This window comes from Gopherus flavomarginatus, chromosome 5 (assembly GCF_025201925.1).
Source record: "Gopherus flavomarginatus isolate rGopFla2 chromosome 5, rGopFla2.mat.asm, whole genome shotgun sequence".
NCBI lineage: Eukaryota > Metazoa > Chordata > Testudines > Testudinidae > Gopherus > Gopherus flavomarginatus.
In genome coordinates this window covers 50,948,447-50,961,926 of record NC_066621.1, presented here as the reverse complement: position 1 = coordinate 50,961,926, position 13,480 = coordinate 50,948,447, and the positions used below count along the sequence as shown (strand labels likewise).

The following is a 13,480-nucleotide window of genomic DNA, read 5'->3' as shown; positions in this document are numbered from 1 at the left end:
GCCCTTAACTAAGCCTGTATCCTGGGGTCTTGCTAGGCTGGAGCTCCCCAGCTCACTCTATTCTTCCCCAGTACTGCTCCACCTCAGGTACCCTGCTCAGCTACCAGGCAGCCAGCTCCTTCTCCCTCAAGAAACTAGAGAGAGGGTCTCTTTTTCCTTCTGGCCCACTGCCGTCTTATAAGGGCCAGCTGGGCCCTGATTGCACTGGCTACAGCTGTGGCTGCTTTCCCAATCAGCCCAGCTTTTCCTCTGCCACAGCCCTTTCCCAGGGCTGTTTTAAGCCCTTCAGGGCAGGAGCAGGATAACCACCCCGCTACACCCACCATCCAGCTAGAACACTCTCCCACCATTCGCGTGTGCATGCACACACACTTAGCAATATGGGAAGGGCAAAGTGATACGACCCACTCCACATCCCCAAGGACCGCAATCCCCAGGTTGAGAACCCCTGGTCTAGTTTCAGAAGCTCAGAAAGAGACCCCTCCAGCTAACTCCACAACAGCCAAGTGCAAAAAAAAACTACAAACACTTGGGGGAGATGGGAGGAATGTGCAAAACAAAAGTGACAATTTGGTTCCAGGACATTTTGTGGTTGAGAAGTTTGATATTTCCCAAGCTGACCCATTTCACACGGAAGTGTGGGCAAATTTGAATGTCTGTTTTTTTGTTTGTTTAAGATATCAAGCTATTTAGGCCTTTGCGCCAGTGTTTTTGGTTTTAATTACACAGTGAAATGAAACCCCCTTGTCGCAGAGCATTTGAAAACGTAACTGCTGGCTACAGCATTCTTTTGCAGAGAAATACGGAAGAAACTTGTATTAAAAGACTCAGTTAAGAAGTTAAATAACTATTCTTAGATGGCTGCAACTGGTCTATCCCTCCATTAGTCCCCTTCAGCTCTGGAATGTCAGCATTCTAATGGAAGTTTGGCACCTCGTAAGGAGGGGTCTACTTAAATCACAGAGAAATCACACATTTTTCATGGGCTGGTATGGCATAAATAGCTAATTCTGCGGATGTGTCACACAGTTACAAAATTTGCTATTTATGATGTGGACCAACCGGCAAAAAATGTTTGATTTCTCCGCAGCATTTCTCAAACTGGGGGCCTCAACCCAAAAGTGGGTCATAAGCCTATGAGAGGGTTGTGGTATTTCCACCCTTACTTCTCTGCTGCTGCTGGCAGTGGCGCTACCTAAAGCTGGTTGGCAGAAGAGTGGCGGCTGCTGCCTGGTGGTCCTACTGCTGGCCATGGCGCAGCTTTCAGAGCTAGGTGCCCAGCCAGCAGCTGCTGCTCTCCATTCTGCCTTCAGAGCTGGGCAGCCAGAGACCAGATTTCATGGGGGAGATCAGATTTCATGGTCCATGATGCGATTTTCACAGCCGCAAATTTGGTAGAACCCCTACACATAAGGAATGCTACTACCTCTTTCTACTAGTGTACAATTGCCAGGACCAACACCAGAGGCTTTAATACTCATCTGTGTATTATTTAAGCCTTGTCTGCACTAAAAAATTGCACCACTTTAACTATACCTCACAGATGCAGTTATATGGGTCTAAAGAGGCTTTATACCTATATTGCTGTTCCAATACGGGAAAGGGAACAAAATCTACCACTATAAGGAACTTTCATACCAGTATAACGGTGTCCAGACTAAAAGCTGTATGTATAACTACATCAGTAAAAAAATGACACCCCTAACTAAAATATTTACACGGGTACAAAAACTGGGTGTTGTTTATATTGCAGTAGTACATAAAATATGCTAGGTTCTGTGTGCAGACATAGGAAGAAGAGAGGACAATCTTAATTCAAAACCACTGATAGCTAAATGCTAGGTCTGCCATTTCAGGTAGACCTGTGGGACGAAATAACAGAAGATTCAACCGTGGCATAGTGGAGGAGTGCTGTTTTCGGAGTTGCGACCTTGCTCTTTTGGAAACGTACTGTGCAAAGTCTGTTAAGTCTGAGCGGGACCTCTCGTCCTCTTCTCTTGTGGTCCTACCAGCACTAAGCAAGGTAAGTGAAGATTGTATCTAGAAATCGGCTGCTCTTTAAAAAAACAAATCCCACGGGAGAGGAAAGTTCTTGTCTCTAAGATCTGCTGCTTCTGCAGTAACAACAGTACCTAGAGACCTTCATGGAACACAGAGCGAATATCTTGAATGGGGAAATAATGTAAAATAATCTGTATAAAACAAATATATAATAAAGTGAGAGATCAAATGACTAGATGAAGTAAATATGGAGAGTAGGGTAAATAAAGATTAAAATGGAAAGGCAAGAGAAGAATCAAATGAGTTTAATAAGAACACAGAGGAACACCAGATCATCTAGAACAGGGTTTCTCAAAAAGGAGTCGCCATTTCTGTAGGGAAAGCCCCTGGCGGGCCGGGCTGGTGTGTTTACCTCTCCCGTCCACAGGTCCAGCCGATCGCGGCTCCCACTGGCCACAAATCACTTCTCCAGGCCAATGGAAGCAGTGGCCAGTAAGTCCCTTGACCCGTGCCACTTCCAGCAGCTCCCATTGGCCCAGAGCAGTGATCCACGGCCAGTGGGAGCCACGATTGGCCGGACCTGCGGACGGGGCAGGTAAACACACCAGCCCTGATCTAGAGAATGTGTGCTGGCCACTACAAAGTGAAAGTAGCTCAGTCACAAAAAGCGGTAATGGCTACTTGAGCAATAGGAAAGCATTGTAATCTAGTGGCGAAAGAGGGAGACTGGTCATATGACTCCAGAGTTCTATTGCTGGCTCGCGTGACCTCTTTTACTTTCAGAACCTCAGTTTGGGCAGGTCTGCCTCGCTGGGTTTCACTGTGGCAACAACAGCCCACAGTGTCATGGGGTTTTCAGCCAATGGTCTATTCAGAGTGACCCTCATTTTCTTTTTCCTTTACCACTCCACCTCCTTTCTCCTCTTTCAGGATAGCTTTCAAAAACCTTCACATGTCAAGTACTCCAAATATGATGTGTGGCAGAAAAAGAGCTCACAGCGCCTACAACAGGGAGTTCCCAGCATCCTCCGCGCTCGCAGGTACCGGTGGCAAGCTGAAGGGCTGCAAGCATCTGATGAAACCAAGGTGCATCGTCCCCTCATCTCCCTGCCCAGCCAGAAGCCCCTGGTAGTGCAAGTTTCCTCAGAAACATCAGGCAATCGGAAATGAACTGTGAAATGGATTCTATTTTTTTTTTAAATCTCCTGGGGGGGACTTTTGAGGCCTAACTTCCCTAGCCCTTAGCCCTCTTGGCTGTGAAGCAAGAGGGATTTTGCCTTTCCACCCAGAAGCAATAAAAAGGGGGCACTGTAACGCCAATTTAAAGAGAACCAAACAACTGACTTAGTGAGAAGGGGATTACAGCATTGTCAGCAACAACATAATTTCTGTGGCATTGTCCTTTAAGCATTAAAGTGTTTTTTTTTTAAACTTCTGTTTTGTTTTGTTCCCCCACTAGCCAGTATTTTCAAGCCCATACTTAAAAGGGACCGTTTGGCACTTGAACTGTTTTAATATTGGGCAGGGCATGACATTCCACGTGCCAGCAACAGAAGGCAAAAGAAAGAGCAAGAGCAAGAAAAAAAAGAATATGAAATTGAAAACCAGAAGAGTCCATTCCATGTCTTTCTTGACAATAAAGTGAAAAAAATGGGGCAAAATTTATTTGGAGGGGTTAAATTTTTTCTCATTCCCTCCCCACTTTTTTGTTTGGTATTTTTTCTTATTTTTGTAAAGCGCAATTTTTTTTTTTGCACCTTTACTTAAAAAAAAAAAAGTAACTGAGAAGAAATTCCAAGAAGACCCATCTGAATTTATTTGTGTGTATGTGCTTAATTACAAGATTCCAAATCGACTTGCACCTTTTTAAAATCACGGATGAAGTGTGAGAAAGAGGTAAAGGAAAGGGGGAAAAATAAAAAAGAGGAAGTGAACTGATGTTCACTTTAAATAGAGGAGGCGTCTGCATTGCACATTTGCCACGGATTTAGTTGATTTATATATATAATATATATAACTTTTTTTGGCAAAAAGCACTATTTTTATGGAACAATTTTTGTGTAGTATCTGAAGAGGGATTGTAATGTTTAAAATGTGTTATGGTGCTAAAGTAAGTTGGAAGGGGGGAAAACCCAGAAATAGCAGGGGGTGGGGTGGGGAGGGAAGGACAAGATATTCAATACTGAACTTGAAATTGTAGCTTTTCGTTTTAGGAAAAGTGTGATAAATGTGTTTCTTTTCTCTTCTGAAATATAGCTTGGTCATGACCATATGAGCTAGTTGGTTGTTACTCACATACACAGATGCACGCACATGCAGAAATACGTCTATACGCATTTGTTTAGATCAAAAGGGAATTTTTTGAAAAAAGATAAACTATTGTGAAGTTGTTAAGGTATCCGAGTTACAATTCTAGGCCCCTATTCTGCAAGAACTTAGGCCTGTGCTTAACTTCTCACCCTGAGTGTAGTTCCATCAACTTCAACCAGACTCCTAATAGAGTGGAAAGTTAGGTGTAAGCTTTTGCAGGATTACAGCCCTAGCATTCACATCAAGCTTTGTGTGTCATTCATGGAATCCTTTTTGGTCTCCCTCTACCACCTTCTCTCTGACCTTAAGGCTCATTGAGGCCCCAGAGGCATCCAATGGGACTATTCCCATGTTTGAAGTTGGGCACAGTATCTTGCTGAATCAAAGCCTGCATGCGTTTCCTCAGAAGCAATAGCTCCATGACTAATCATCTCCTTATCCTGTTCCTTCCCTTGCCTCCTCCCTTTTCAAAGGGGTAGGTGCAAACTATACTCCACTCTGATCCCCTTACAGTATTCCAGGACAGGTGGGCGGAATGGTTCCTCAGGGAATATCCCCAGCCTAAGGGGTAGAGCTGGCAAAATGATTCTGTACCATCCTTCCTAACAAGCCTGGTACAGGTAGGATGGCATAGAGAGGCTGCAGTCAGAGCTCGCTGCACTCTGCTTATTTTCACTTTAAGGGACCATGGAAAGTCTGAGTGTAACTTAGAGCACTAGGCTGCTCTGATTAGCACAGCAATGGGGCAAGCCCCTGAGACAGCCACACAATTCCAGAGGTGCAAAGGTGGCTTTTTTGCACCTAGTGCAGAATCAAAGCTGATGCCTAGGTGGGAGAGAAAAGCCAATTAGCTTGCCGAGGCTCAACACTGGGCGAGCAAACAAGTGTGTGAGGTGGGTAGAGGGCTGTAAAATAGGTTGATTTAATATATATAAAATCTGTCTAGGAACCATAAAAAAGGGGAAATCAACTACATTTCCCTCAGATATACTCTCACTTGCTAATAAGATGGGGACACTCTGTTAACCAGTCCTGTACTTGCTTTGCCTTATATAGCCAGACATTTAAAAAAAATTTTTTTTAAAAGAGACTACTTGAATTGTATTCTATTTTGTGGTTTAGAGAGCGAGTGAGAGGGGCTGAGAAGGGGAGAATATTAATGTATAATCCTTTTGTTTATTAATATTACCTTGCAACATTGAGCCACGAAGCCTTTGTTTTAAAAAAAAAAATGGCACTGCAATATACAAGAAAAAGTAAATCCTTTATTTATTTTATTGTTAAATATATATGAAAAAACTAAAATTGGTCCAAATTTAAAAGGTGGTCTGGGAGTGGGTGGGGAAGGCACAAAGCAACTGCAAAGAACTGATTTTTCTTTTTGTGTCTCTTTAAAAACATCGTTTTTATTTTTAAAGAGAGGGGGAAATGGAAAAAAAAAAAAAGCTTTCCTGGATGCTTAGTACCAAAAATAAATATATTTTTAAAGTGGAAAATACCTATTAAACAAATAAATATCCATCTGGAATATGAAGCATGACTTTTTTCTTTTTACTTTTATTTATTTTTGTTTTTGGGGAAGGGGTGGGGAGAAAGTTGTGCCAAGGGACAATATTCATAAAGGCACAGAGGAGAATTCTTTAAATATCCTCTCTTTTGGCTCAATCCTGCAAGATACTACATACACTCTGGCCCTGATGTAGCAAAGCACTCAAGTGTGCACCTAACTTTAAGCATATGAGGAATTCCATTGAAGTCAATTGAACTCATGCATATTGTTAAACATATGCTTATGTGATTTTCTAGATCCCTCTGATGAGTTTTGCTAGGATTCTGCGCTTCACAAGTGTTGGCCCTTTCTAAGGACCCAGTAATAGCTGGAGTTCTGGCTCACAAGAAAAGATAGGCCTAAGGCACAAAAGCTCAGAATAAGATTTGAACTTCCATGCAGTTTGGGGTCTTGAAGATTGTGGGCCTCTCTGCAGTTTTGTCGGTCAAGGTCACAGTTGCTCCTTTGCACCTCGCGTAGTCATTTGCACCAGTGCAAAGTGGAAGTAAAATACTACCACTCTCATTTGGTAGCAGTTTCCACCCATGCATAAAGTGCATGCAGATGACGCTAAGAGCCAATGGTGTATCAGGTCCTTCATCCCAGTTTGGCACACACATGCCTAAGTGAGCATGTGCACAGTCCCTTTGACTTCAGTGGCACTATTGTACTTGCATGCTTAACACTAAGCCACTTGCTTAGGAGCCTTGGTGAATCTAGCCCTCAGTCTCCGAGTAGAAAGGCTCATAAACTTCAAAACTGGAGCAGCAGTTGAAACAGTAGAAAAAGCTTTTATTTGATTTTTTTTTAAAATATTCCATAAGAGTGGATTTTCTGAGAGGTATTATTCCTCTTGACCTTTATGAATATTCAACCGGGTTTTCGTTAACATTCACCCAAGAGTAAAGGAAAGTGAGTATTTTTCAGACATTTGGTTTAACTGTACCAAAAGATATTTCTAAAGGCTACAGCGACTCCCTCCTTGGTTGCTGTTCCTTTTGTAAGCTGCCACAGGCTCAGTCCCTTCACATTAGCGGAACTTTTTTAATGCTTTAGTGCTAAAACTCAGCAGCACTATAGAATTGGCTCAGCACACAGACCTCCTCTCCTGCACTGTGTGGGCTTTTCACTCCGTGGTAGCTCTAGGGAATAAGGGAAAGTTTTAACACTTTCCTTGCTTCAGAAAGAGGGCTAAGGCATCTAGAGATGCTACAGAAAGAACCTAAAACTTCAACCAAACCTTCTCCTATCTGTGGTGCCTGGTTCCCACTGGGAGCATGAGCAGAAGTGCTGGAAATACCAAAAAAACCTAACCTCTCGTAATGTTTCCAGCTCTGTAGTAAAGATGCGAGAGGTTTGGTTCAGGTTTTGATTAAACATTCAAACTCAGCCTTTGAAGTCTGGCCCATCGCTAACTGCATGTAGCAGGTGGAGCTGTGATGTAACACAGGAACTAAAAGGGGGTCCTGCAGCCCTAATTTGATCAAAATCTTTGCGTTAAACAAAGTATCGGTAGGTGTTTCGCCTTTTGGCTGGTTCACTTCACTTGGCCAGAAAGACTGAATGGGTTAAACTCCATATGGAACTGGGCAATGCCTGGTATCTTTAAGGAGTGAATGACTTACCCTTTTCTGACACCTTATGTTGCCGAGAGCTTCTGTTTAGGGCATTGGACCAATTGGGCTAAGCTGCAGAAATATTTTCTCATCGGTAGTGTGGATGGGGTTGGAGTCAAGATCCTGCAAGTGAGAAGGAGAGGGATTTAAAATCCTATTTAGTATCTTAGCAGGTAGAATTCTCTTGTTGGTCCCACTGTCTGATTCAGCTTATCTCTATACCTTGCAGAGCACTGAGGTCTGCTCCAGGTTGAATTGGTGTAAACAAAGTCAATGGGTTTATACCAGTAGAACCGATCAGACTTTGTCATTGTGCTTGTCTGTTAACTAACTACAACAGCTATAGATCTGGTAAGGGGACACATTTGCTTGTATGGAAAAAAAACAACCTAGTTAGATGACTAAGAGACTTGGACAACCAATTCCCATTAATCGTTTGAAAACCTCTGACTAGAAGCTTAACCCAATTGGTCCAGGTCTGTCCCACTGATGACGTGTCTCACACAGACTTTCCATGTAGAACTGTGCTAGTTCAGACAGTGCTTCAGAGAGCAGAGGGCAGGGGAAGGCCAATTTCACAGCTTTTTGCTTCAGCAGAGCATCTGAAACTGCCAGCACAACATGGGTTTAGTGGAATTCCTCTGATGCCACAGAAGTAACCACGAAAATCATTTCTTTCCTCCCATCCCATTGCCATTCTGGATGATGGTTTTAGGTATTGCTTCTCTGTAGGTTTGCAGGGGGAAGCAGGGCCAGCTGTTTTCACATTAAACACCTTTGTTGGAGTTCATTTTCAGCATGATACACTGGGATTTTGGGGGTGCAACTCATTTATGGAAGTGGCACAACTAATTCTTTGGCTGCAGTGTTTAAAGCGTATAAGTTAGTGTCTCTGCATTTGGGGAAAATCACTTTTTCTTTGTATACATTATTTTATGGCTTGTTTGCTGGAAAACACCAGAGCTGTTCTTCCAACCTTCTGTGCATAGCAATAGCACTTTAGGGATGGAGCAGGGCCCCCAACTGGTTCCATTGTCTTAGTATCGCACAATAGCTTCATCCACTTCATCCTGCCTGATCTCAAAGGCTCAGTCTTTTGGTGATGGACCTAGCTGCCTCTGCACTAAATGAAGGGAAGAATTGTATTTGTTGTTTAAAAAACTGGTTTTGTCATTGTATGTATTACTGTCCGCTCATGTTTTATATGGTGGGGGGGTGGGGGGGGCTGGGAAGGGTATTAATGTATCTTGAATCATTTCACTTGTGTGCACTCAGCCTAATATGCAAGACTCAAACTGCCCGGATTCTGCACCTATTGTACTTTTCATTTGTATCAATAAAGCAATCAGTTATAATGTCCCTATGGCCTCTGGTGTTGGTTTCTTTTTTAATGAAGAGGTACAAAATGTCACTCCCAATTCTGCAATGACATTGGTGCAGAGAGACCTCCGCACTAGTGTAGAGACCCCAGTGACTTCAGGAGTGCTCAGTGCAGGCACAGGGGTCAGCCCGCAGTGGCGTCAGCATGATACAGCCTGCCATTAGCTACGATACAACCGGCCAACACTTATTAATGCTTACAGAAAAGACGCTAGTGCATCAACTTAGAAGCACTCTATATAATGGCTTCCTCACTTTACCCTGGTCTCTAGTGAAGAAAGGGTTAAACCTGGCTCAGATTCTCTGCCTTTTGGAGAGAATGATCAGGGAAAGGGTTGTAAGAGTGGCTTCTGGTGGTAGCAGAAGGCAGGTAATGCCTTTGGGTGGCAAGGCTCTTCCCCCAGGTATGGGCTGAACCTCCAAGCTGGGGCACCCCTTCTCCCAGCTTCACATTCTGCTGATTCACTTATTTTTCTTTGTTTGAAGCAGTCCTCAAAACAAGACCTTGTGGACCCCAGGTGTAATTTTCTGCTGAGTCCATTCCACTAGCTTACAAACCCCTGCTGCCCCCTGCTTGTGTGTGTGTGTGTCTGATTCCCAGCCCATGAGAGTCCTCTCAGCTACCAGATTCAGAGCTTTGGCTCTTTAGCTTAAGCGTTTACCTCTGGAGACCTCTGTTTCATGCTCTGGTGTGTTGGCCAAGATGGTGGCTGTCACTGAAGTTGGAGATCCTTCAGAGAAGGAGGAAAAATGGGAGCCCTCAGAGCCAGTGGAAGTGTTGAAGAAACCTGTTGAAGTGCAGTGATTATTATATATGATAAATGGGCAGTAGTGCCAGCTCGGGAGACCCCTGAGACAGGGCACATTCCTGGTAGGGTTAGTGGTGAAGAGGAGGCTGGCTAAAGGGAGGGCAGGAGAAGATTGGGAATGGGAGGACTATTCAGGGTGGATCTGTGTCCTGGCAGTTCTGTGCCCTTGTCATGGCCCATAGGGCTACTCTAGCTTGAATAGAGGAGGTATGACCTACCTCTGCTCTGTCCCCACACCAGCAACAGGATTGCAGCTGGCCCTCTCTGCCTGCATTTTTTTTCTGCTGTGAAATCAGGATCGTTAGAACAATTTCCACTTTACAGGAATTTAATGTGGAGATGCTTGTGAAAAGTCTTCTGATGGACCTCATTAGAGAATTGCCAATATTAGTGATGCAGGAAATACAGCAGCACCTCAGAGTTACGAACACCTTGGGAACTGAGGTTGTCTGTAACTCTAAAATGTTCTGGAACTCTAAAGAAGAGGTTACGGACATTAGCCACATGGGAGACTGGGTCTGCAGCCGCAGGGAAGGGGTCAAGGCTCCGGGTGTGGGGGAGAGTTGGGGCTTCTGACCCTTGGGGCACCAGGGCTCCGGGCGGGGGACTTAGGGCTTCTGCAGGAGCACTGGGGCTCAGCACTTAAGACCTGAGAGGAGCGCTGGGGCTCAGGGCTTCAGTCCTGCAGCTCCATTCCTGGCTTCAGCCCCGCAGGGGGTGCTGGGGTTCGGGGCTCCCCCTGGCTCCTGTCCCAGCTTCAGCGGGGGAGGAGGCACTCTAGGGCTGGGGGCTTTAGCTACAGGGGGAGCACTGGGGCTGAAATCAGCTAAAGCCCCGAGCCCCAGCACCCCATGTGGGGCTGAAGCCCTGAGCCCCGGTGCTCCTGAGGGTCAGAAACCCTGAGTCCCCCCTCCCCTACCTCCCGCCCAGAGCCCTGGTGCACACCCACCCACAGCTGCATCCCCAGCCTCCCATGGCTAAAGCCCTGAGACAGTATTTGTTTGTTGGGGGTTTTTTTGGTCTGCACTGTTGCCTGATTGAGGCCTTCCAGTTCCACAGGGGGTCTGGTTGCGTGGTAACTCTGTAACTCTGGTGTTCATATCGTTGGGGTTCTGTTGGATACACCACTATTCACACGTGCTCCACAATTTAACAGAGGAGACTCCACACATATTTATTGCATGTGCAATTCAAAAAATGACTCCCAAATAGTTCTAAGAGAGAAACAACAGGATCTTGTGTCCTAGAATAAAGGCTTCCTTGGTGTTTTGACGATTCAGGCTGGCGGCAGCTCTTTTTGCTCTGCCAAGGATTCTCTGGCTCTGGGTGTCAGTGGGGAGTACTCTGTAGCAGACATGACTTCAACCTGCCGGAAACTCATTGGCCATTTAGGAATCTTGGCCTGGTTCTCTGTTGTGCTACCCGCTGTGCATATACTTAGACATGTACTTGCTCATTAAATTCATGTCAGCATTTGCAGGGAGCCCCCCACTCCTGCCCCAAGGGCTTCCTCTACCCCACTGCCCCTCCCTTCAGTTTCTTCTTGTTTTGGCCAACAGTGAATGGCAAGCTGAAATGTCCAACTTGCTATGCTCTTTCTCAACCACACGACGTAGGCTTGATGCAGGAATTCAGGAGGTCACACCAGATTACCATAATGGTCCCCTTCTAGCCTTAAAATCTATGAAGCTTCCCCAGCTGCAGCTCTCACTGCATCTTTCCAGAGCATACATCCCACAGTTTAGTGCTCTAGGATGAACGGAATGATATAAGAGATATGGGTCAGCTGTATATAATGAAGAATGTTGCGTGGCAGGAAGAGCTGGTGGAAAAATGTAGAATGTATCTCAATGTTGACAAAGTCCAGGAGGAAAGAATCATGAAAAATGCCCTGGGGTTTTGGCCAGCTCTAATGGCAGGGTAATCGACATGTACCAGGAGAGAGATCGAGTTGCATCCATCATGCTAATAACAGAGTACCAGCACCTGGCTGGGGTTTTTAAATGATAACAAATAGATGTGGACAACATTAACAAAGTGTCAGAGACAATTTCATGCAAAATTTTTAACACATTTCAACACGTTAATAAAATGTCTAGACATTTAAGGACAGTGACACAAAATTATACATAAGAATTCCGGGCATGCAACACATAGCCACTTTCCCCAGGCAGAAGTAATGGATTGGTACTTCTCTTCAGTACCTCCCTAGCATTATGTCCTTGCCCAGCATCATTTTCTTCACATAGTCCATGACTTCCTTGCCCTGAAGTTCTTCACATCTTGCACAGCCTCCTTCAGTTTTCTCATGGGTCATAGATATTCCTAGGAGCAGAGGTCTCGCATGTCAACATATCAGACCTTCTGAGATGGGGCCAGGAATTTTTCCACCTGCTGTGGATCAATCTCTTGCACAAGCAAGTGTTCTTGCAGGCCATTTGCTGATATATGGATGAAAAAAGAGTCTTGTGTCAAAGAAGTCCTGACTTGGCAGTGATTGTCTCAGACAAGAAGTCCTGATATGATCATTCTTTTGGGGAAGAGATTTCATGCTGATGCACTAAATCCCCTCCACAGTCAACCAGCAGGAATATGGTGACCAATTCCTTCGTATTATGTTGTTTAACCCTTGCCGCCCAATAGAGTAAGGCTGGAATTTGATAAATGGCTAAGAGAGTTGTCTGGGCATTTGCCTTCCTTAAGATCTTTTGAAACTCCCAGCCCAAATGCGTAAGATCACTCTCCATAAAGATTTCCATGTTGGGAATTGACATTATTGTTAATAGTCTCTCCCTACTATAGTTTTCTTGCAAATGGAAAGGCGGCTTCTCCAAGATGGGAATGCCCTCCAAAACTATGAGCAACATTTCACAAAGCACCTGTGAAATGTGGCTAAAGCAGAAATGGTCAAAATTTGTCAAATGAAAATTGTTAATCAAAAATAGCCTTTTATAAAAAGGAAATTCATGAAAAAATTAGGAGGGTTCTTTTTAAAGTTTCACTAAAAAAAAACCCTAGGAAACTAGAAAGTGAAACATTTGCAGTTTTTTCCTTCCTCCTCCTTTTACAGGGGCCAAAAAAGAAAAAGTGGGTCAAAAACAAACAAAAAATATTTTTCCCCACGGAAATTTTTAATAAACCAAAATTCATTCCTGATAGAATCCTGTTAAACAACAAATTATTTAAAATTTTCCACACAAAATATCTGCCGTTTTTGGACCAGCTCCAGGATAACAATACTCTCTCACCTTCTTGAAAGACTTAAGATGTATTAAGAGCACTAGGTAGGGGTCAGTTTTTATAACTCTGACTTTACTAATTGCTGCAAGTAGATAGCATAAGGCAGCATGTACCTGTGACACTCCCTAGGGGTACCCCAGGTTGTGAGGCACTTCACCATCACCTGCCTGTAGCATAAGGCAATACTGTCTGTGCCTGCTTTGGATTAATCCCCTGAAACCACCAGCCCCTCGCACCACAAACACTGCCTTCCAGGCCTCTGCAGGCCTCACTCTCTCTCTGCAAGTTAGCAATAGACACACACCAGTCCCTGAGTCTTTGGAGCATTCTGTGATGTGTCCAGCCCCTTGCCCACTGAGTATTCACGTAATTATCAGGCTGAGGAACAGCACACACCAGCTTATAAGGGTCCACGCAGGATCACCACTTTGCTTAAAACCACAGCAGTTAGACATATTTCTAGTGAGAACAGGAATAAGTTTATTACCAAAGAACAAAGATTCAAGTGATAGTGAGTAAGAATATTGGAAACATATGGTTACATACAAAAAAATTGTAACATGCTTTCTGGAAAC

The 13,480-nt window shown here is 44.3% G+C and overlaps 1 protein-coding gene across 1 annotated transcript in view; it reads left to right on the top strand.

Annotated features, from left to right (window-relative positions):
* IGF2 (insulin like growth factor 2) overlaps positions 1-4,121 on the top strand; it is a 31,541-nt gene extending 27,420 nt beyond the window's left edge. The window contains exons 3-4 of the mRNA XM_050953768.1: positions 1,857-2,023; positions 2,932-4,121. Coding sequence (XP_050809725.1) covers positions 1,857-2,023; positions 2,932-3,171 — 407 coding nt within the window. The 3' untranslated portion in view covers positions 3,172-4,121. The remainder of the gene's footprint in view (positions 1-1,856; positions 2,024-2,931) is intronic.
* The last annotated feature ends 9,359 nt before the right edge of the window (positions 4,122-13,480 follow it).